At 54.5% G+C, this 24,775-nt stretch overlaps 1 protein-coding gene across 1 annotated transcript; it reads left to right on the top strand.

Annotated features, from left to right (window-relative positions):
* The first annotated feature begins 367 nt into the window (after positions 1-367).
* SOX7 (SRY-box transcription factor 7) lies at positions 368-6,847 on the top strand. Its single transcript, XM_081269908.1, has 2 exons — positions 368-818; positions 4,240-6,847. The coding sequence occupies exons 1-2, from the start codon at positions 581-583 to the stop codon at positions 5,154-5,156; spliced, it is 1,155 nt and encodes a 384-aa protein (XP_081126034.1). The 5' UTR covers positions 368-580; the 3' UTR covers positions 5,157-6,847.
* The last annotated feature ends 17,928 nt before the right edge of the window (positions 6,848-24,775 follow it).

Raw genomic sequence — 24,775 nt, 5'->3', positions numbered from 1 at the left:
TAGAAAAGCTGAAGAACGGCTCACTGGCTGATCTGGGGGTCGGGGGGCTTCATGGTCAGCGTCTCCCGCGCCCGGACGATCCTAGTGAAAGCTGTTTGGGTTCGGTTTTCCGTTGCGGGCGGAGTTGGTGGAGTTCGGCCCTCTGAGGCCGCGGTCCGTTGGGATTGAGGGCTGGACCAGACCTCTCTCGGGAGCCCAGCTGCGGTGATCGCCTGCTGCGCCCGCCTGGCCGCTCCGCGGCACCTGCGGCCTGGAGTGGGAGGGGCGAGGATCCCCAGGCGGGCCTAGGAGGCCGAGGGGCGGGCCGGAGGCGGGCGCGGGAGAGGTCCTCCCTCCTCCACACCCGTCCCGGCAGGTCGGGGCCGGGACGCGGCGGCCGCCGGGGACGCAGGGAGGGGGCTACGCTGCCACCGAGGGAGGGGCCGCGCCGCCTTCGAGAGTCATTGGAGGACCCGGCCGTCCGAAGCTGATAAATAAGGGGCCGGGCCGAGGCTGCCGGCCAAGTTGGACGCCCCGACCCGATCGAGGGCCAGGTCAGCGCAGGCCCGGCAAGGCGAAGTCAAGCAACCCCGGTGCGGCCATGGCCTCTCTGCTGGGAGCCTACCCGTGGCCCGAGGGGCTCGAGTGTCCCGCCCTGGAAGCTGAGCTGTCTGATGGTCTGTCGCCGCCAGCAGCCCCCCGCCCCCCGGGGGACAAGGGCTCGGAAAGCCGTATCCGGCGACCCATGAACGCCTTCATGGTATGGGCCAAGGACGAAAGGAAACGACTGGCGGTGCAGAACCCGGACCTGCACAACGCCGAGCTCAGCAAGATGCTGGGTGAGTGATCCTGAGGCCCCGCGGCGGTCTGGGCACACCCGGAGGTCAGCGGGCCAGGGGCGCGGCGGACCTGAGTCTAGCCGGTGCGGGCTCGTGGAGGGTGGGTACCACCCGACGGGTGGGGACTCAGCGCTAGCTGTGAGGGCGAGGTTGGGCATCTGTGCGAGCGTGGGTGCGTGCAGTGCCGGGAATCAGAGCCTGGACATCTTGGCCAGCGAGGTCCAAAGCGAAACCATGCAACGAGCCCAGGTTTCCGGGGAAGCCCCTCCTCGGGACTGGAGCCTAGAGAGGGGCCCCATTGGGCGGGAGCGACACAGCAGTGGCCAAGCCCGGGCAATCTGACGACAGGGACCCGCGCACTTAGACAGAGAGAGCCAGAACGGAAACGTCGAGGCTGGGTGGAACCGGCCTTTGCTGGGAAGACTGAAGCGGGAAGATCCATCATTCCCTGCACTGTAGGACTGGGACAATCAGAAGGAGATCCTCACAGATAAAGCTAAAACGAATATACGTAAAGGAAGGCCTCGCGGGACGAATCTTTGCATTAACTTAATTATTAAATAGCAGGGAAAATAGTCTACCTAAATAGAATTGATTCATTACTCTTTCTGGCTTAGGAGTGTAGGTAACTTGATGCAGATGGTTAGGGCAGCTAGTAAGGGTCTGTTCTGGAGCCCTACATTTTCTTGCTGAGATGCTGCCACCGCAGAGGCTGGGGCCTGGGACGGACCAAGCCTGAGGCAGAGAGTGGGGATATCAGGACGTGAGGGTATCAAGAGGGAGTGAGCATTTCAGAACAAACCTGAGTTGGCGCTGGGGTTCATGTTCTCTCCTATGCCTAAAGCTGAACACTTTCCAACTCTGCCTTACTCAGATCTCTTTGCCCTTTGACTTGGTTTTTATTCATTTTAACCAATGAAAGTGTTTCAAAGTACATTGTGCTCACAGCGTGCGCCAGGCCCTGTGAGAAGGGACATGAGTGGTCACCCGACCCCACCCACCGGGAATGTAGCCCTTCCTTTTTCCGTATGAGCACAGGGCTCCTTCCTTTGGCAGAACCATGGATGAAGACTGACTCCCCGATTTATGCTGGCTAAAGCTGCAGGCCAGCAAAACTCAGCACTCCGCAAGTTAGAGACCCAGAGAAGCAGCTGGGGGAATGCTGGGTTCCAGGAGCCCCTCGCCCACCCGCTGGTCTTGTGGTATAGATGTGCCCACATTGTGTTGGTGGGCTGGTGCCTTCCCGTGCACTTTCCTCTGTACAAGATAGCAAAATGTATATTTTGTACTGTTAGCATAAATAAAAAATATGCTAATATATACAATAATATTTTTTCTTCCACCTAAAAGTTTATATTTTCTTCAGATTTTAAAATATTTTTAAATAAATGAAAGCATTTTTTTTCTCCTGTGGGTCCTATTGACCAAGCACAACAGGAAGCCTCTAGTTGTACCCAGGTTTCTGTTGCAGGTGCAGGCAGAGATGGAAGGAGAGGAAAGGCTAGGGAGACCTGCCCTACAAATTGAGACAGCCTGCTCCCTGGAAGGGTCAAGCAAAGGGACTCAGGAGGTGAAGTCCTCCTGTGAGCTGATCTCTGTCTAGATTGGCACCTAGACTCCAAGAGGTTACAGTTCATTTTGCAGGAAAGACACTAATTTCTTCCTGTTTAGCGTCACAGCCTGTGTAACTGGGTGAGGGAAACCCACACAGTGTTGCTTTCTAAAATAGGGACTTTGTGCACCTGTTAACCAGGGGCAGCAGGATGAGCTATTTCCACCCTATGGTCTTTCGCAGCCCTTCCTTTTCTGACCTGAATGTGAGTTTCAACTTTTTCCAATACAGGCCTTCCAAACTTCAAAATATCACCTGGTTACACTAGTATTTTCAGTGTATTATGAATGAGAAAGTGCATCAAGACAATTAGATACTTGGTAGCATTTAAAAACAAATCTGTATTTTGTTAATATCACAACATCCAAGTACATTTAGATACTAGAGTCACATTTTATATTCAGATCATACAGTGTACATTGTGTCTGGACCAATGGGCCTCTTGCAAGAGCTTTGTGGTCTTAGCTGCAGGCTGGAAACCAATGGGTAGATCTGAATCTTGAATTCATAACACTCTTCAAGTCACTTTTTAAAGTGATAGCTAATTATGGCAATTAACAATTCCCTGTAACAGTTATAAACTTTCACCCAAGGGGGAGAACCCCTTTAATAATTGCCCTCCTTGAACCCTTAGTCCCCAGCCTAAAATCTTTGAGGGCCTGGCCCATAGAGCCAGCCAATCTGGGCACTGGTGATTACCATTCACATGACTCTGCAGTTGACCCTGTGCTGACTGTGCCTGGTGAAAGATGAGGTCCCTTTCCTTACAGGGCTTAGCCAGAGGCCTTGACCTCTCAGCTAATGGGTCTCAAACTTTAGAATACATTAGAGTCGTGGGGGAACATGTTAAAGTTGTAGAATTCTGACCTAACCCTAGAGGAATGGATCCAAGGGGTCTAGAAGAGACCCTCAGAAAAGGTTGGAGCCAGAGGGGTGTACAATGTACATTGAGAAATGGAGAAGAGACGCAAAGTGACTTGCAAAACAACAGACAAGGAACAACAAATGGAACAAGTTCAGGCAGCATTTTAGCATAAGTGGGTTATGTGAGGGGGATGTTTCTTAAAGAGAGAGCTCTGTGTTGGGCAGTGCAGAGTGTTTGGGTACTACAGTTTTAAGTTGGGTACACATAGTATTTTTACTGTAGTGAGAGCCCTGGGGGAGTTAGGGGTGGCTGGGAGGCTGTCTTCTGTGTTCTGGGGTTGCCTACAGATGCTAGCATTCTGGCCATGCTCAGGTCTTCATACAGCAGAGTCCTGTTGGACCTTCAGAGGTAAAGAAGTGCCATGTGTTCACCTAAGTGAGACCTTGGACTTTATCTGCATCTGTGAAACTATTGACTGAGCCTGGGTTCCCTCACATATGGGCTGTGACATTTATGTCATAAGAGACCGGGAATTTTCATCAAAATGCAAAAAATATTAGAATCGACTCTTAAGGAGGAAAAATATCCCCCAATAAATGTCATAGTGGTTGTTAGATCTTTTTTTCCCCCTGTCGCGGACATCTGATCCCAGTTTCTAGTTGTCAGGTCATCTGTTTGATCTTGGAGGAGAGGCATGGTCTTTGTGCGCGTTCCCGTGACGTGGCTGTGCAGGGTTCAGGCAGGAGGGCTTCGTTGGGCTTCTCTATGCGGGATCTGGGCTAGGAAGAGGCTGTGAGGCCGAGAGAAGGAGGTGGCGTGAGGGAGGAGGGCGTGAGTGAGCGGGGTGCGTGTGCGGGGAGAAGGGAAGGCGCGAGCCGAGCAGGTGCACCCGCAGGCCAGTAGCGCAGTCGCTGAGCGTGGCCCTCTCTGGCTTGTGCGAGCAGGAAAGTCGTGGAAGGCACTGACGCTGTCGCAGAAGAGGCCCTACGTGGACGAGGCGGAGCGGCTGCGGCTGCAGCACATGCAGGACTACCCCAACTACAAGTACCGGCCCCGCAGGAAGAAGCAGGCCAAGCGCCTCTGCAAGCGCGTGGACCCCGGCTTCCTCCTGAGCTCGCTCTCGCGAGACCAGAACGCGCTGCCGGAGAAGAGCGGCGGCCTCGGGGCGCTGGGGGAGAAGGAGGGCAGGGGTGAGTACTCCCCGGGCGCTGCCCTGCCCGGCCTCCGGGGCTGCTACCACGAGGGCCCAGCTGGTGGCGGGGCCGCTGGCAGCGTGGACACGTATCCGTATGGGCTGCCCACGCCCCCGGAGATGTCTCCCCTGGACGTGCTGGAGCCGGAGCAGACCTTCTTCTCCTCCCCCTGCCAGGAGGAGCACGCCCACCCCCACCACCTGCCCCACCTGCCAGGGCCCCCTTACTCCCCGGAGTTGGCCCCCAGCCCCCTCCACTGCAGCCACCCCCTGGGATCTCTGACCCTTGGCCAGACCCCGGGGGTCTCTATGATGTCCACTGTATCTGGCTGCCCGCCATCTCCTGCCTATTACTCTCCTGCCACCTACCACCCTCTCCACTCCAACCTCCAGGCCCACCTGGGCCAGCTCTCCCCACCTCCCGAGCCCCCTGGCTTCGATGCTCTGGATCAACTGAGCCAGGTGGAACTTCTAGGGGACATGGATCGCAATGAGTTCGACCAGTATTTGAACACTCCTGGTCACCCAGACTCTGCTGCTGGGGCTGGCACCCTCAGTGGCCATGGCCCACTCTCCCAGGTGACCCCATCCGGCCCCACAGAGACCAGCCTCATCTCTGTCCTGGCTGATGCGACTGCCACTTACTACAACAGCTACAGTGTGTCCTAGAGTCAGAGGCAAGGAGTCTGGGCCAGCCCTGGCCACCCTGTCCTTCCCGTGCGCTGAGTGGAGCAGAGACCACGCAGTGCCGCTGGCTTTCCTCCTGGACCCTCGGCTGCCAGGAGGCAGGCTCTGCTGGTCCAGTGCCTCTTCTGTTCCTTCAAATGAGCGTCCTTGGCTACATCCCAGGAGCATGGCCTCCAGTTGCCAAGACTGTCTCCCAGTAGGATTTTCCCTGCCCTCTCTTCCTGTCCCCCCCTTTACAACCAGTGATGGGAATTCAGGCGGCACCAGACCCTCTTCTGTTTTGACACAGCCTGATCTCTGGATGCTCCAAATGAGGGTGAGAAGAGCCCTGGGTCTGGACCCTGGCCCTAAGGTCCTGTCTTGGTTCTGCTGCAAAGTGAAACCCAAGCCTGCCCCCCTTCTCTTCCCTCTGCTCTGCCCCCTGCAGAGTGAAGGATGGACGCAATAGCGAGTCCCTCTGAGTCAGGGCTTTCTCCAGGCTCACAAAAGGAAAGCAGGGAGCTTCTCATTGATGAGCCCATTAACGTGCAGCCTGGGGAGCGCTTCATGCGCCCAGCCTAAGGACACAGGCCTTCTGCTTTCTGTGCTCCCTTCCTCCCTCGCCCTAGAATTCCCAAAGGGTCTTCCAATTTGACAGACACTCATCCTGACTTGGGAAATTAACCAGGATGGTTAACTGCATCACTGGAAATGAGACTGAATTCAAACTTTTTAAAAAATATATGTTTTAGATAAATTCTTCTTTTTTATTACACACACTTCAAGAGCGGGTACAGTCTGAGAGGCTCACCCATGCATGCTCCTAGACACACACGTGCAGCCTCAATCCAACATTCTCAGCAATGGCAACTTCCGCCCACTGTTGGCTCTGAGTGACCCAGAGAGCCAGGGACCTAAAAGAGTGTTGTAACAAAGCAGTGCATCTGACGTGTTGATTTCTTGAGCAGGATTTCAGCACACTTTCCCCTCTGGACATGACTTCCCACTCTCTCGGCTCCCTCTCTCTCTTTCCTGGCTTTTCTTTCTCTCTTCCTGTTTCTTCCTGCACCCTGAATTGGTTCCTAACTCAAAGAGCCCTGACTTAAAAGCCCAGGTGTGATTCCTCTGGCCATGAGGGACTGGTTTGCTTCACACGCCAGTCAGGACCTCCTCAGCTGATTTCTGGAGCAGCTTCCTTGATGCACCTTCCTGAGGTTCACGTCCCAAACCAGAAACTCACTGTGACTGAAAGTGTTTCTGAGCCCTGGCCACCCCAATATCCCCACCCTCCCCAAACCTCCTTTGAAGGAACAAACCCAACAGTCAGCTGACAGACACGTGCTCTCTTCTGACAGCAGCATATTGCCTGTGTGAAGTGTGTTTTCTATATTCTTCTATTATTTCACCTTATATTTTGTATTGTTGACCTATGTTTCTCCTGAGACGTCTTCTTGTAAAATCACTTATAAAATAAGGTTAATCTTTACATTGTTACTGTATATGCCATTTGGTAATAAATAGTAAATCATTGGTGATATGATTGACTGGAGTCCAGTCGAGAATATGTATTGATAATCTTGTAAAATAGCACCACAGACATGAAGCTCAACTGTTCCACTTTTTATAAGAACCATGCATGCTTGCAACAGTTGGAATATTGATTTGTTGAAAATATTTAATTTAAATAAACATTTTTGTACCGTGACCCTTCTGTCATTTGAAATACAGGTTTGCAAAAAGATCAAGGTTTTGAGTGAGGCCTGGGTCTCAAAATGTTTTCTGCATCAACGTTTTATTTTTAAAATTGGTATCTTGTCAGAGTGGTTTATTTTATTTTATAAATCATACCAGAGGGAGAAATCCTAATTCACACACTGGTAACGGTGGCTCTATCAGTGACACTGACAGCAAATATCAATTCACAGCCCACAGGAAGGAGAGTTTTCTCCTTGTGAGGACTTTCCGCACTTTTTGGGCCACCTGAAGATAGAAAGTGAGTTTTCTCCAATTATGTGCTTACTTGAGACTCCCACACTATTTTCTTCTTTATGAAATAATCTTGAAGAACACCTCACTTGTCCTGGCCTCTGTGTTTGTGGGTGCTGCATAGCAACTCGCCCTGGGCTCTTGGAGACTCATGGCACGCTGTGGAGAGGCCGGGAGCTCGGCACATGGTGTGGCACTTAGTGAGGTTAGGGCTACACTTGCAGCCAAAAAGTACCTGGGAACACTGATGATTACTCAGCCCGTGCAGGTCACCTCTGCCTGGCCTCTCTCCATGGCAAAGCAGTTGAGACTTGTTTGAGTCAAGGGTAGCCTTGTGCTTTCCCAGGCCCCCTGGGCCAAGGAGTGGGTCTTGGGAGGGCCCAATGGGCCCCTGTTCATCCTTCGGTTTTGATCATAAGCTATAGTCATTACTTTAATAGCACTTTATAGGTGTACAGAGCTTTGCAGAAAGTTTTATAGGCTATTTCTCATCCACAGCCCCAGGTGGGGCTTGTCATCTACCCACCCCGTGGCACAGCCAGGGACACCGAGGCCCAGGGTGGGAGCTGGTGTGAGGCTCCCTGTGCTCCTCAGGTTTGCAGTGTCCATTGCATATGTTAGTTGGCAGCATTTTAACTAAAGAGCCTTCAAGCTGAAGGCTTGGTGCCTTTATTTGAGCACTTCACCAGGGCATGGGATGATATGCTATCCAGTCTCTACCTATCTCAGCCCAGAGAAAGAACTAAGAGGAAATTGGGGGCTAAGATGAAACTGAAGGCCCATCACTGCAGCTGGCTGACGGTGGCATTCTGTGGGTTGATTGGCTGCCTGGAGTGCTGGCTTGGCACTGCCAAATGACACATTGCATTCCAGGACACACCGTTGGGTGGGCGTCATCCCTGCCTCCTGAGAGGGCAGGAAGTGGGCAGACAGTGGGTGCTCAGAAGCCAGGGTCTCTGAGACTTTCAGCTGCCCCTGCTGCATACCCCAGGAGGGTGTGCCTCTGGTGACCAGAGCACTGTTTTGCTTTGGCTGATGAGATCTAATGGCAATGCACAGTGATGCTATTTTTCTAAAATGCAGATGGCACCGTGTCACTCCTTACCTTAAGACTCTCGGCAATTGCAGGTTCCCCACAGCACACGGTGCAGAGGTGGACTCTTCTCAAGGTGAAGAGGCTCCCCTCTGGAGACTCACCTGTGCAACTTGTTTTTATAAACTTTGCAAAAAGAAAGATACTTTTTTTGTTTTTTCTTTTAAGTCCTATACAGGCTTCAGGATGGTAATACCTGGTTTGGTCCCCATATGACTGGCTCCCATGGCTGACCCTCTTCTTTCCAGAAGTTTGGCATAGATCCCCCTAGTGCATCTCATCACAAGGAAGCCTGCTGGCCTCTGCAGATGCGCCTCTTTTCCTTACTTTAGCATCTGCTCCAATGCTGCTTCCTGACCCAGTGACCCTTATTCCCATTCTGTCTGATGACACCCTGCCTACTGCCCAAGTGAGTCTTAGACATCTCCCACCCTGCCTGGCAGTGGCCTGCCACTCTCTTCCCTGAGCTCCCACAGGACTTGGGTGCTCCTTGGTGACTGCAGTGACTGTCCAGCGTTGGGATCATCCAGCCTGTGCACCCTCCCAGCCAAGGAGCCCCAACAGCTGCTCCACAAGTCAGTGAACGAACCAATGAATGAGCCCCTGAGAGTCCCATGGGTGTTCTGGTTCCGCTTGCTGGTGAAGACCTGAACCTTTCTGGGCCCCCAATTCACCTCCCATCTCTCTGGGCCTTTGTCTGCGTCCTTCACAGGCTCTGGGCAGGGTCTGGGGTGGCTGAAGCTGTGCTCCTGGTTTCATTCCAGTGAAGAAGGGATGGAAGGAAGGAGGGAAGGAAGGAAGGAAGGAAGGAAGGAAGGAAGGAAGGAAGGAAGGAAGGAAGGGAGGGAGGGAGGGAGGGAGGGAGGGAGGAAAGGAGACATATCTATCAACCATCCTTCCATCCATCTATCCAACCATCTTCTTTCCTTCCTTTTCTTTCCCTCCTCCCTCCTTTTCTCTCTTTTTCTTTCTTCATCTGTCCATCCATCCATCCACTCATGTACCCCACATCCATCCATCCATCCATTCATCCATCCATCCATCCCCTATCTCTGTATCTATGTATCTGTATTTTAATTCTCAATATAGACATACTCTTTGGAGAAAGTTTAGGAAAAATAACATAAAACAAAGAATAAGTAATCTTTTGTCCACAACTTCAGAGATATTATTGGTAATTTTTGGACACACTGCTGTTCTTTTTTTTTTTTCTTTTTTCTTTTTGGTACTGGGGATTGAACTCAGTGGCACTCAAACACTGAGCCATATTTTATTTAGAGACGGGGTCTCACTGAATTGCTTAGGTCCTTGCTTTTGCTGGGGCTGGCTTTGAACTCGCCATCCTCCTCCCTCAGCCTCCTGAGCCGCACAGATTATAGGCATATGGCACCGTGCCCATCCTGACTTGACTTTTTGTTTGTTTTTGATGCTAGGGATCAGAACCAGGCAGTGTGCATGCTCAGCACATGCTCTACCACTGAGCTGCACCCCTAGTCTGTTGATCTAATTTTTTTGACTATCTATACATTTGCATGAGTCTTTTATGATAGATATTTTTATTCATTAATAATAAATTAACATTTTATTTGTCATTAAATTTTATTTTTCTGCAAAAATTATTTTCTTTCTACTTGAAAAAACAATGTGAATTTTTTTTTTGAAAAAGAAAAATTACCCACTCGTTTTTGTAATGCTGGGCTCGTGTCCCACATCCACACGCTCACAATCACAGCGCTGCAGCTGGAGTGTGGACATTAATGCCACATTTGATCCACTCCATGTCCTAGGATGAAAGTTTACCATGGCGATGTCTCTATTTATATTCTCCCTTTGTGGTGACCACAGGGTACTTTGGTGAATTGATGTAGCTTATTCAACTTGACCACTCTCTGGCTATTGGGTACCTGAATGGTTTTTTTTTTTCTTGCAATTATAAGTCACCGTGCAGTGGCCTTTTCCTGGTTTGTGTCCCTGGCTGGGTTCCAGATGGGGCAACCCTGGGCCCAAGCACATCAGCATGTTGACAACCTTTTCCCAGTGCACTCAGCTTTCCCAGGGGGTCTCAACTGGTGGCCAAGGCACAAAAGGACCATCCCGTCCCCAGGGTGAACTACCTCGCTCTTGCTGGGAAGGACTCGAGTTGCTGAAGGCCATTTGCTTCTGACTAAGCTGGACCAGGGCTGAAAGCCTCCCCTTCTCAGTGCCCTTTTCTGCTCCAGGACTCACCTGCTCTGTGTGCCTTTCCCTGGGCCATCAAGGGTGACCTTTTCCCAAATCCCACCGAGGAGGATGCACCTGCCTTGGTGCCTGGCCTGTGAGGGCCACTTGCAGCAGGACACCTGTGAAAGTGACTCTTACCTAGAGTCCTAGTACCAACTCCCCGTGTGGGAGGGATCACCCTGTCAATCAGCAGGACAGCCAGTGGCTTCTCCAGCCACTGCAGGCTCCGAGGAGCTCTCTGTCTGTCTTGGGGACAGCATCTGGAAGGGACAACATCAGGGTACAGGCCTTACCTATCACTGGAGTTTGGTGGGGGCTTGGATAGATCCCTGCATCTGATTTCTCCCCTGAGGAGGTAGTTAGTGATTCATGGGTCTTTCAAAAACTGCAAAGCTTCATGCACACGTGCAGAAGGGCTCTTGTCTATTGTGGATTTCTTCAGGCAACTTCAAGTTCTGCTAGGCCTGGGGCTGCACTAGAGCAGAGACCCTGGAGGCATTGTTCAGTGGCTCAGGATGGGCTGACTGTAGGGGAAAGGACCTTGTGGAGGGTCTGTGCTACTCTCCCTCTTCAGCAGTGAGCTGGGATTGGAAGAGACCATTGGGGTCGCTTTCTAGGCCATTCTCTTCCTCTGTGAAGGACAGCCTCTTCATTCTTGGCAGATGGGTTTTTGTTCAATTTCTGAATTCCCCAGGAGGAGGGATCTTTCTGTCTGCAAGCTGCTCTAACGGATTCCATCATCAGAAACTCCTTTCTTCTGCCTCATCTAAATCTTTCCCTTTTCAGTCTACTTAGAGCCAAGTGCCCCGTCTTAGCCGGTGGTCCCCTCCTCCCCCTTTGGGGACCATGTTGGGGGCTGGAAGGGGTCTCCTCCAGACTCAGGACGCTGTGTGGATACGGGGAGCAGGAGGGAGGGGACAAGGCAGGGCTTCCCCAGGGTGGGCTCTTCCATTCCAGAGTGGCATTGGGTGTATTCCTTTCTCCAGGTCCACAGTGTTGGGTCAGATTTAAGCTTTCCTCAGCCCTGCCTTCCCTAGGTCACTCGTCTCCACCCGTCCCCAGGGCACTGCGGCAACGGGGCTGAGATAAATGGAGGACCTTAACACCTGGAAAGATCGCTCCTAGAAGGAGCTGCTCCCTGAGCATGAATGGTCTTTGCAGCCTCCAGGGCCCTCGGGGAGCCTGGCCACTGGGTCCTCGAGGTGCCCATGAAGAGACTGTGATAAGACTGGGACATCCAAGGCTCAAGGCTGTGCTGAGGGCAAGTGGCCAAGGCGTCTGAGGGTTCCCGACTGCATCTCTTCACCCTGGAGAAGCCCAGAGCATCTTGAGGTTCCTCGTCCCAACCCCAGGGAGTTGGAGGACTTTCTTTTCCTTTCTTCCTTTCCCTACCAACCCCACACCTCCGAGCCTGGCAGGTTGGGGAATGTGTGCCCATCTCAAGACACTCAAGAGAGCAAGAGGGAGGTGCTTGCCCGCCACCTCCTCAGTCCAGCCAGAGGCGTCCTAATGTACACAGAGCACCGTCCCCTCGTGACATCCTGGGATGGTTGCTTCCAGGACCCCTGTGGCCCCAGATCCCTGGATGCTGAAGTCCCTTTTATAAAATGGCCCAGGATCTGCATAGAACCTATGTACATCCTCCATATATTTTAAATTGTGTCTAGATGACTTAAAATACCTAATACAACACAACTGCTATGTCAATAGTTGTTAAACTGTCACTGGAGGAATAATGACAAGACCACAGCCCATGCATGTTCAGTGCAGACTCCGGGCCTGGGCCTAACTCAGGATACCCTGGCAGCATTGTACCATTTTCCCACCAAATGTGGAAAATCCATCTGTGATTAGTTGAATCCTCAGGGAAGGAGGGCAGGCTATGGTCGGTCTCTCTCTCTCTCTCTCTCTCTCTCTCTCTCTCTGTCTTTGGTACCAGGGATTAAACTCAGGGGCACTCAACCACTGAGCCACATCCCCAGCCCTATTTTGTATTTTATTGAGAGACAGGGTCTCACTGAACTGCTTAGTGCCTCGCTTGCTGAGGCTAGCTTTGAACTCGCCATCCTCCTGTCTCAGCCTCCTGAGCTGCTGGGATTATGATGTGTGCTGGTCACATTTTTATTGAATAGAATGTGTGGCTTGGAACCAAGTGATTCTCCTCCCAGCTCTATAACTGTGAAAACAAAGAAGCCCTGACTGGCTGAGGTGGAAGGAATCACCCTGCCAACCTTCAGATTTGTTGAAAAAGGAAATGGAAGTTCAGAATGGCAAAAGGCTTTGCTGCTCAGAGCGAGCCGCCAGTCACTGTGCAGGGTTGTGGGTGGGGATGTTGGTGGGTGTGGGGCAGATCCCCTCAGGGCTGGGGCTGGGGTCAGCGCTGTGGAGAGAGGTGCCCATGGATGCCCTCTTTGCAAGCTCAGCTGCCTCAGGGGACTCGCCTGATGGCTGTGGGCAGAGTTGGGCTCAGGCACGGGGAGGGGGAGTGGAAAGAAGGAGCCTGGAGGTGCCGATGGAGGGAGACGGGACTCCAAGTCTTAGGTGCTTCCCAAGAAGTGTTTTCTTGAGCCTCTTGAAGTCCAGCTTGTGTGGGTGGCTCAGGACCAAGGTTGGGAGCAGCACTCCGAGCAGCACTCCAAGCAGCCGAGTCCCATTGGGTACCTCAGGCCCACCTTGGACGCAGGCCAGGGGAGCAGTGGTGTCTCCCAACCTTGACGCCCTGGCACCAGTGACCCTTGGTTGTATTTTTGCCATCCATGTGCCCCCCCCCCCCTTGCAGTAACCAGGAAGCAGGATTGGGAAAGGCACCCAGAAGCCAGGGCCCCCAGCGCAGGGCAGAGCTGGGCACAGGCCCTGCCCCGTGCCCCTACAGTGGGGGAGGGTGGAACGCAGGGCCAGCGCAGGAGGGGCCGGGAGGGCCAGGAGCCGTCTGCTGCTGAGCCTTTTCCTGCCCATGGGAGCTGCTGTGACCAGGAGCGGGAGGATGTGGCCGGAGCCCAGTGTTTCCTGCCTGATAAGCCGGCCCCTCCCTGCGGAGCCCTGGTGGGCCACCTTCACGCCTGCCACGGAGCCCTGCCCAGGGAAGGGCTGGCCGAGGAGGAAAATCACTTCTCCAGATTAGCTGCCCAGGCTGCGCCTTCCTCCCCGCCCGCCTGAGGCAGCCACAGGAAACGCGGCCTGCACGCCCAGAGGTCCCAGAGCACTCCAGGCCGGGGGCTCCGCCTGGCTCGGGCCCGCCTTCCAAGTCTCCGGGAGCAGAAGCCAGCCCCCGCCACCGTCCACCACCTTCAACGATGTACGGATGGCCACCCTTTGTGTTTGTCACAGCCCTGCGGCCATTCGGCCTGGGAAATGGTCACCTGTTCCCAGTTGGTCCATGGATCTGCCTCTTCCCACCGGCTCCCTGTGCTCTCCGGCCTCTCAGAGGGACATTCCGGGAGACGGGGTCGTGGGCTTTGGAGGCAGGTGGGCACCCACGGGCTCCCATCCCACCTCACCTCCTCTGACAGCTGTGGCGGGCGGAGCTGCTGCCCCTCTCTGAGCTTCATTCACATGGGAGCTGAGGGCCCCTCCCTCCCTCGAATCTGGAAGCTGGACTGGGTGCTGTCGGGGGCAGCAGGCTGGGGCTGTTCCCAGGGCGGCTCAGCTCCCTCCCTGCAGGTGGCTGGACGGACCCCCTCAGCCCCCCTCTCCGCTTCCCATGGGGAAAATTCTCCTTTGGTTTTGTGGCCTGCTGCTGTCCCCCGCCCCAAGGGTCCAGGCTGACCGCAGGACGGTGGCTGTGCACAGCTGCAGACGGAGGGGGCCGTGCTGCTCAGAGCCACTGACACCCTCCTCTTAATAAGGACAGGCCCCTAGAAGGCAGGGGCTGTTCACAGGCCAGTACCACCAGGACATGGGGCTTCCGGCTGGTTCCCTCCCGCAGGACCCTCTCCAGGGCCGGCTGGCTGGGGTGGCGCCTCCAACCCAGGGGTCCACTCCTCCCCCACTCAGAGCTGCCCCCACCCGCCCTCACGGGGCGCCAGCCTGGGTCATGAAAGGTTTGCCAGGAGCCATTTACTGATGCGCTCGGGCCGCGGGGTCACATTGGCTTCCCCATCGGCAGGTATCAGTGGGCACGTTGCGGGGGCCAGCCTCAGGGACGCCATCTGTCCTCAGTGAGAGCATCACCACGTCTGACGCTCCAGGTGCCCAGCAGGCCCCCTGGCCCAGGTGTGGCTGTGCCTTCCACAGGGCAAGGCTGACGCTGTGGCGGGTAGGAGGCCAGGAGAGGGCGCGGCACTGGCTGGGGGGACAGACAGCATCCCAGAGCGACCACAGGCTTGGTCGCTGGTCCTCACGGCCGGTCGGTGGGAGACCAGACCCACACACCCCGAGCAGACCACACGACCTGCCCCTCGCCCTGCACTGCAGGAGAGCTCCCTCCTGGGCTGCTCTGGGAATGGAGGTGGAGCCTCTGCTGACAGGGCTGAGCCGCAGGCCCTCAGCAGTCGGTGGGCGGCGAGAGGAAGGTGGGGAATTCCCACAGCAAGATGGGGCTAGTGGCACAGTGCCACCAAGCTGCCTGGGGCCCCCTGAGTGCGGAGAAGCCAGCAAAGGAAGGAAAACAGGGCCAGGCCTTCTCATCAAATGCTCTTCCAGCCGGCTCAGCCACTGGTACCCTGTGTGACCTGGGGCCAGTCACATCCCCTCTCTGGGCCTTGGTAAATGAGGAGACAGAATCCTGGTTCAGTGAGCCCTGAAAATGGAGTGAGGAGTTGTGGAGAGACCCCCTCCTCTCTGCCTCAGCGAGGGGGGTGGTCTCTAGGAGGTGGAGTCTGGGGGTACCAGGGCAGAGCCATGGCCAGGTGAGGCTTAGGAGCCGTGCACGGCTGGGCTGGAGCTGCGGCTGCATCCGTGCCCGCGCACCTCCCATGGTCGCACCCCTCCTGCCCCCACTGCCCTGGGCTGCCGCCCAACCTTCTGTCACCAGGCTGCACATGAGGCCCCCGGACACCTGGCCTGGCCCCATTCCCATGCGTCAGCAGCCCCAGCCCCACCCCCAGAGCTCTGCCCCACCTTGCCCACATCGCCTGATCCACCTCCCCACCCGGGAGTCGGGCTGCAGGATGGAGCAAGAGGCCTCTGTCATCTGAGCCCAGCCTGCGCATCCTCACATGACCCTGGCACCAGGAGCGCACTCCCTGCCAGGCAGGGCCTGCCGTGGCTGGAGCCTGGGTCCTGTGGGTAGGACCTCCGGGCCCTCCGGGTTCCTGGATGCCGTCCCCACCTCCCCCAGCCCTCCGGCCCTCACCCAGTCACTCCCGGCTACCCATCACCCGGGCCTCTCCACTGCCTCTCCAGCCAGAAAGTCAGGTCCACAGAGCAGAAAAGGCAGTTTTTGCTTACCCCATGGTGTCAACAAAATGAAACTCACACTCCTCAGAGACACTGTCGAGGCTCTTTAGATCCAATCCCAACTAACTTGGCCAAACTCTCCTCACGTAACTCGGTTTCCACAGCAAATCGGGCATTTCCCCATGACCCAGGGCCTTTGCACATCCTCACTGGGTGGATTCCTATGATGTCCCAGGACCCAGCTCATACATGCCCCCTCAAGCTCACCCTCTCACAGTCCCTGCCCCAGTCTGACTGGGACCCCATTTTCTGTGTAGTCCCACAGTATTCTCACAAGGCATTTATTAGTATGATGATGTAATCTCTCTGGGTTTAAGTCTCTCTCCTCCCACTAGTCTGGGAACGTGTTTATCTGAATAAGGCATCTTATTGATCTTGGTTCCATGGGGCCTGTCCTATGGCAGGCCATGGTAGGTGTCTGATCACCCTGCTGGAGGACTGGACGGCTGCTCTGGGCTCCAGCATGGACTCTGTGCACGCTGCTGCTCAGGACTAATCTTAGACCAGTGGCTTCCTTTCTCTGGGCCCAGTGCTGCTCCTCTGCCCTAGGCCAGAGGGTTCAGGTTATGGTCATAATCAGAAGCAGCAGGAATAGCTCGAGAGATGGTCAGCGGTGAGAATAAATTCCTAATATCATTGCCCCTCCATGATTCTGGAAAACTTTAATTCTGCCTGGGATCCCTGCCATTCCCCAGGCTATGTCTGTCCCCCATGCTGAGAATGAGTTGTAACACTGTCCTCGCCAGAGCGCGGTGAGGAAGAGAGTGTGGGCCTCGTTTGGCCCAGAAGCTTGCTGTCTGTTGACCCTGGGAACAGATCCTAGGGGGACACTAATGATCACTGTTAGGATCCACCACCCTACGGTGTTGGCAATAGGGTGCTAAGTTCTGAGTTCTCCCCCAGGCCCAATTACAAACTCTTTGTTTACTTTATTTTAAATGTATTATATAAGTACATGTGGAAAACCTGGACCTACAGAGACACGGCAAGAGAAAGAAAGCGAAAGGGAGGGAGAGGAGATCCTTGCAAGGACACCTCCTATTAATGTTTAATTGTGTGGCTTCTAGAACTTTCTCCATGATACATATGTATTGGGGGAAATAAATACACATAGATATTTACAACATTCATTTTAAATTTCTTTTAGAATATTGGGATTAAATTGTTTCATAAACTTATGTTTTAGAAGAGTGAGCATGTGGCTTGACTGTCCTTCTGTGTCACCGCGTGCCTTGTGGTGGTGGCCTGACTGTCCTTCTGTGTCACCGTGTGCCTTGTGGTGGTGGCTGGACCTCCCACTGTGGTCCTTCTGCAAGGCCCTTTTCAGCTTCCTATGTCACCAGATGTCAGTTTGCTGGAGAAACCCCAGGTGTCCAAAACGAGGACACCCTTCATCTACCACACAGTGATTCATGTGGTCCTGCCCGGGGTCCACTGTGATCCTGAGCTGTGTCCCTCTCCAGTGGCATAGCCACCCCAGGACACTGCTGTGACTTTCTGTCCCCTGGAGACTGTCAGTGGTGTGGACTGTGAAGTTAAGCAGGCAGTTCCCACTTTCTGAGTGCAACATTCTTTCACTGAGTATAATTTTCCAAATCACTTGTTCCCTGCTCCCCTGGCCCCCTCCCCTCTGTTACCACCAGCCAGTCAGCCCTGCTTGGAAAGGCCCTTCTGGTAGTCCAGCCCCAGATCTGGTGGCCAGGGACACAGGGATGCCCACTTTCAATTCCATGCCGGGTGCCAGGAGGGAAGTGAGTCGTCTGAGGGCTACAGGGTGAGTCAGCAGCTTGGCCCGGCTGCCCCACAGTGCTGGGAAGCAGCCTGGGCCTGGGGCTGCCAGGCCCGACGTGCGCCGTCTTGCTCAGGCGGAAGTCTCTCTTCCTGAGCAGGAGGGGCAGAGACCCTGGTGTCTGGCTAGAGATGCTGCCCCAGGGTCTTTGGGGGAACTGTCCTGTGTGTACCCTCTGTGCAGTAGGACTGTGACTAGGCAGGATGTGATGGTCAAGGGACAGGCTTGGTGCAGGACACATGGCACCTGAGGAAACAGCCACATCAGGAAACTCAAGGCTAGCAAGACAGACCCCCTCGGTCCCCTTTTGGAACCTGGAGTGCAGGAGTGCCCCCCAGGCCCTTCCACACAGCAATTCTGCCCCCACTAGATCCCACAGCCAGCCCCAGAGGACCACGCACCAACGACCAGCCACGTCTCCACCCGGGAGCCCTGGCTCAGCCTCTGGCTTGGCCGCCTCAGGGGGCCTCCCCACCCAGCCTCTCCTGGGCCTCCTGAGCCAAGGCCAGCCCTACTTGCCCTGCTGTGGTCCTGAGTCCTGCCTCTTCAGCCTCTGGGTGTCTGGGACTAGCTCCTTGCTGACGGAATGGAAGGTGCCGTGGCCTCACCTCTAGACCTCCTCTCCTGGAGGGGCAGTCCCTTCGTGCTTTAGGGAGAGGAGTGGATGATGGGCCTGTGTTTGGTCCCAGCAGGTGACACTTTGCTTGGGAACCAGAGCTGAATTGCCAGCTCCCCTGAACCACTTCCTGAGTACCATGAGGATGTGCTCTGAAGCGCCTGGCTTGGTGGGTACTCAATACGAGCTAGAGATTGGGCTTATCGTATTATTTCATATTTCCCTCTCTGCCTTGCACATTCTAGAGGTTTCTTGAGTGTTCATGAAGTGTGGAGGTAGCCTGCTGTCATTGTAGGGGTGGACCACGTGACCCTCAGGGCTGGGTGGCCATGAGTGGCAACTGGGTCACCTTTGGATCATGGAAGAGCAGGTCGGGCTGCATGGCGGGGGCTGGTGAGTCCCTGGTCTGAGCACCTTCCCTCACCGACACCCTTGGCTCACTCACAGGGTCCCCCTGAGCTCCTGAGAGTAGGGACAGCAGCCTTCCTAGGAGCAGAGATGGAAAGGCTCTGGGCCGGCAGGTCTCCACGGGTCACTCTCCTTCATCATCCCTGGGTGGAGGAGGCGGGCGGCAGGAGGGGAGCCGTGGGCTGGTGCCTACCCTGCCAACGGCCAGGATGGTGCCCTCAGACAGCCCCTTCCTGCCCTTCCTTGTCTCCAGCTGTACTATGAGGTGACTAAAGGGATTACTGCGCCTCTCGGGTCCCTTCAGCTTGAACATTTGAAGACTCTGAGATCAAAAAACCTTCTAGTCTCAAACAAATCATCCAAGTAATATCTTATTCCCAGAGTTCAGGCCTAGTGGCAGCAGCTGAATGGGGAGAGGGCTCCTGTGGGTTAATTAACAGCTGACTGTTCATTAATCGATTCATTCATTCAGTTAATCATGATGGATTAAAGATACTGAAGCGCGATGTCACTCCTGTGCCGAGAGCCACGCCTACTCTCCTGCCCCCTGGGTTCTGGGGCAGCCTGATGCTGCCTTTGTGAATGGAAAGCACTTGAAGTGAGGCCTGTAAAGGGACCCTTCCGTCTCCTGCTGGAACCCAGCTGCCATGCTGTGAGGAAGCCCAAGCAGCCACCTGCAGAGGCCCCTGGGGGAGAATCAAGGCCCTGGTCAGCAGACTCACTCTCTGCCACATAGAGCAGAGACAGACTACCCTCGTTTTCAGATGGTCTGCCTCAACTGCACAATAGGATGGTTGTTTGAAATGTCTCAATTTTAGGATAGTTTGTTATGTGGGTATGTGGGGAAACAAAGATGGAGCTATGTGTCTTTGGGAGGTGACCCCAGAGAGCAGGAGCGAGACCCAAAGGGAAAGCCACTCTGAGGTGTGGGACCAGGTTGTCCACCATTGTAGGTGACCAATGCTTGATCACCTGGGTCCTGCAGAGGATCTATGGAGCTCTGTCTCAGGATTGTTCCCCCCCAGACATAAATGGGAGAAGCAGTTGGCCACCGGCTCCTATCTCCCATTAGCTGGGTTACACACAGAGCATTCTGTGTTCATGTGTGGGTCCTGAAGACCCACTGTGTGACATCAGAGAACAGGACACTTGGCACAGGCTTAAGATGAGGTGCCTGCATACATGTGGCATGAACTGGAATCTTGTGGCATGGTTTTCTGTAGCCTTGACTGCAATCAGGGGAGAGGCTGAGAACTAGGAATGGCCCACAGTGGAATGACAGGGACACAGGAGGCGTTTGCAGGCCCAGGCCCCTGTGCAGAGATTACTCCATGAGCCTGCCAACTATAAATGCTGCATTCCTTCTGCATGTGCCCAGGGCCCCTGTTGTCCTGGGGACTGTGGCTGCTGCCTATGTTAGTGCAGAATCTTGGGTGGTGTTGCCCAGCTTTCACTGACAGCTCTGTCCTTTTGCTGCAAAAGTTCCAAAGCCTTTGTTGACCTGTCTAGCCTAAACCTATTTCAAGATAAACCCAGAGGTATATGAAGAAGAAAATGGGAAGGGTGGCTTACACAGAGGCTCTAGGCAGCTTCAGCCGTGTCTCTTCTTCTGCTTTGAGGGTCAGTGGAAGTGGCATTTCCAGATTTTACTGGAAATCTGAAGCCCACAGGAAGGAAAACCTCCTGGGAGACACTTCGGGAATGATGGGGCCTGCATAACATAGTTTCATCATATTGGAGGCCTGGGTCAGGCTTAGAAAACCCACGTCCCAGTTCTTGGTCTGGCCCAGGTGCCTGAGAACCATGGCTGCGAGCCACGCTCTTAGCATATGGGAGCAGGAAGTGGCCTTAGAACGCACACACAAAGGTTCCCTTGCTTCTCATTTCAAAAACGCGGGTGCTGCCAACCACCTCCACACCTCACCCTTTTGGTTACAGAATCTGACAGGATGGACAGGAAGCTGCTGGGTTCTCTGGAGGATATTTTACAGGTGATGGTGTGAGTGACTGTAAGGGTAAGGTGTTAGTGGTCCACGAATCGGGACTTATGCATTTGATGGTAGATGGCCGTTGAGTGACGGGGAGGTGGTGACGCTGCAGATGGAGTGGACATTTTCAGAGGAAGGAGAAATGATGATGGCATGTAATTTCGTTCCATTTTGCTCCAGTCCCGCACTGGACTTTGTGAGTGCAAGTTTCCAGAGGAGAGATTCTGCCCCTGGGCCCCGAGTGGTTCTCATCTGAGTAGACACCATGGTCTCCCTCAGAATCCAGACCGAAGGGTGGCTTTGGGGGACATGGCCCACCTGGGGACAGGAGCCATGCTCTCTGTGGCAGTGGATGGGTCAAGAGCGCTCATCTAGGTGGTTCAGAGGTTTGGTTGCTTCTGCTTGACTTCACCCTCAATTAGTTAAGTGCTCTTGAGCAATAGTTCCACCTGTCTGAGCCTCAGTTTCTTTATCTGTCATGGTTGAAGCATTCCTTGTCCTTCCTGTCTCACTGACCTCAGTCAAATAATGGGTGTGTGCAGGTTGGCTCAGATAACCAAACTTCTGATGACAGGGTGCGGTTGCCTCCAGGGTGGCTGGATTAAGGAGGCAATCTCTCCATCTCTCCTCTCCTCGGCTTCTCTGTGCCTGTCTTCCTTCTTAGACTAGAATCCCAGCGGCAGGCTCTTCTGCCTCCTGAAATCCTTGCGGCCTCACAACCAAAAAGAAGGGAATCCTGGAAACTTTAAGTAGGAAAATTCCAGAATCAGCTGTGACTGGGAGTGCAGTGGGTGGGATGAAGATGGGCCCAGTTTGGGTCATGTGCCCATACCTGGTCCAATCACTGAGGCCCATGACCATGAAGTAGATGACTGGTCCACAGAGACTGCGCTCACCCTTTGGCCAGGGAGAGAAGCACTGCGGCTGGGGACCCCCACAAGAACCCCAGGCTGTGCACTCTGGTGGGCTGATTGTGCCTCTTTTCTGACTTTGCATTTGAGTCCTATCCTAATACGCTATTGAGTGCCTGTTGTATGCCTCAAACATACAATATGCACTAAATAGCTTGGCAGTGCCATCACTGCCTCGCCAAGGTTGCCCGCGATCTGTGCCTGCCCCGTCTGTGAGGATCTTGTTTACTTAATCGCTGGCATTCTGCACGAGGATTCAAACTCCTCAGAAGTGGGGGACCTTGTCCGACTTGTTTACCATCAAGTCCTCAGAGCCTAACAGTGTCTGTTACAAATAATTGGTCAATTAATATTTGTGAAATGAAGGAAGGTCAACTGTCCCTGACGCACGGTGCTTCTTGGGAGGAGTCCCACTGTTATTTCAGGTTGCTCACTGCCTTCTCCGCCCTCTTACATCCTCGTTTCCACTTTCTGTCCCTCTGGGTGCAGCTATGACTTCTGTGTGCCCATCAGACAATGTAAAGTACATTTCTTCTCAGGACGCCTGTTCAGTTGCTTTAAAAAAAAAAAATCTAATGAGAGGGCCGGGGCTGTGGCTCAGTGTAGAGCACTCGCCTAGCATGTGTGAGGCACTGGGTTCGATCTCTGGCACCACATAACAATAAAAACAAATAAAACTGAAAAAAAAAGAATCTAATGAGAATGTCCCTCTGCCAAGGAGCTAAGATCTACCAGCATTTGTAGTGTATTATTAAAAAAGCAAGTACTTTTTTGGGGGGCGGGCAGGGATTGAGCTCAGGACACTCAACCACTGAGCCACACCCACAGCCATATTTTGTATTTTATTTAGAGACGAAGTTTCACCGAGTTGCTTAGCACCTCACTGTTGCTGAGGCTGGCTTAGCTGCTGGAATTACAGGCGTGTGCCGCCATGCCTGGCAAAAAGCAAATACTTTTATCGTTAATGTTGAACTTTTTCAGTGAATTTCTGACAGCATTTGCAATATTGAGAGGTATTCTGAACCCGGCAACAGAATGAATTTCCAAATGCCTCACTTGGCCTGGAACAGATGGAAACAGGAACCGCATTGTAACCCACTGCCATGCCCAATTCTGCCCAGAACTGGCATCTTTTAACCAGGGGTGCCATCCACAAGCAGCTGTCACTTATCTCCAGATCGTGTATCAGGAAACTTGGCCACGATGAGAACAGGACCGAGGGAAGTGCGGTGGGGTCATTTACCCTGGGGTCGTCCCGGGTTCAGGTAGCTGCTACGCTCCTGCTGGCCTCTGGCAGATGCTCTGGCCGCTTGGGCAGATTGCTTCCTCTCCTCCCGTGGTCAAGGGCATTGCTGTGGCTCGTGTGGCGTGGGAGGAGCACAGAGGTCCGTTCTGCGTACATTATGGCGTCATCATTAACATTTCTCAAAAAAGGGAAAGCTGAGATAAGTGTGGTTTCACGGTGCGTGCTCACTCTTGTTTTGTTAAACCCCTTGTTGCCAGAAGGGTTCATTGAAAAATGACAGCACAGAGCAGACATTACGATGACCAGCTGCAGGATCCCACCACCCACGTGCCCAAGTCCTGCCTCCCGGCTCCTGACGACAGAGGGGGCGCCTCCTAAGCGGGGCTTGCAGCTCCTGCTTTTCCCACTGGCTCTTGAACCTCGAAGGCACAAGAGGCTCAGGCCTGGGTGGCTGGCAGGAGCAGCAGCGCTGGACTCTTCTCCCAGCGCCACCTGCGTCGGGGAGGAGGCCCACCTCGGCTGCTCAGGTCTGCCTGCATTCCACGTCTGGCGGGGAGCTCGTGCTGTCCCCAGGAGGGTGCCACTGACCAGGGAAAGGGCTGGTGGAAAGGCAGTCCACGCATACAGCTCCAGTGTCTCCCCGTCCAGCCCCGGCACAGGTAAGGACTCACCACTGCATCCCGTGGGTGCTCACGTGCCTAGACATTCTCACCCCACCCAGTGCAGGTGTGGCGAGGCTGGATACCCGGGGAGCGCTCCCAGCCTGTCCCACCTCCTTTACGGCAGGTCTACATCAGCCTCCATTAAACTGTGGCAAGTCGAGAGGAACACTACGGCAGACTCAGCATGGGGACAACAGGTGTCACCCAGGACTGTTCCCAGTGAGCCAGGAGGAAGGTCATTGGTGTTGGGTCTTGTCTCAGTTTGTGGCCTCTGTGCTGCCTGGTGAAAGCGTTCAGGCCTGGCCTGTGTGTGTGTGCATGAGGCCTATGGCAGGTGGCCGTCCCACCGTGGTCATGGGGTCCACCCGGCCCTTCCACCACCATTCTCTGAAGCAGCAGTAGGTCCAGTTTTAGCTCCATGGTGCCCCTCCCATGGCACCTCCTCTCCCAGCCCGAGGGGCCTTGAACTACTCCCTGTGGCTTGCGCTCATCTCATGCCCACTGCCTTCATAGATGGAGCTCAGCTACAGTGAGATATGTATTTGAAAGTCCTATAGCCAAGCCTACAGGCTTGAGAGGGAGCTGGGATGCTGGCCTCCACGCCGGCTCAGAGCCCGGTTGGCTGGGATCGGGACTCCCACCAGCTAGTCAGTTTGCTTAGGGGCGTGGAAGGGCCTCAGGATGCAGCAGGCTCTCTTCCCCTCAGACCTCACCCCTCAGATGTCCTTGAGCAGAGGCCACCAAACAGTGGAGGAGGCCAGCCTGGTGTGCGTGAGATGTGAGGTCACAACCTGCTGGCACAGGGCTGTGCCTTGCAGAGGGGTCCAGGGGAGGGCAGGGCGGGCTGCTGGCCCTGTCTTCCCGGCACTGAGCTAGAGCCGCCAGCCTGTTAGAGCTGCCACAGGGGCCTGTGTACCTGAGCAGCTTGATGTGCTCCAGACACCCCTTGCATCAGAGGCAGGAGATTCGGTTTTCTCACGTGGCTGGTTCATTCTTCCCTCACTCCACAGGTGGAAGCCAGCGCAGACCCACCCTCCAGGAGGGGACAGTGCCCTGGAGGAGGGGAGAAGGGCCGCGGCTCAGGGCTGCAGAGCCACCTCTTCCCCTCTGATCCCTGCAGCACCTGCCCCCTTGGAGCGGCTGGGCTGGTGCCAAGAGGATGGATCCGCCAGGCTGGAAGTCCACGCATACAGCTGGATCCCCGTGGAGACCCAGGCATCCTGGAGAGGACAATGCCAGTAGCCACTATGCACAGCCTGGTCTAAGTGACCTGAGTCCAGAGGGCTCAGCCCTCTGGGGGCCTGAG

This window comes from Spermophilus citellus (assembly GCF_964194105.1).
Source record: "Spermophilus citellus genome assembly, chromosome: 16".
Lineage (NCBI taxonomy): Eukaryota > Metazoa > Chordata > Mammalia > Rodentia > Sciuridae > Spermophilus > Spermophilus citellus.
The sequence above is the reverse complement of the archived record's forward strand: the minus strand, read 5'-3'. Positions and strand labels throughout refer to the sequence as shown.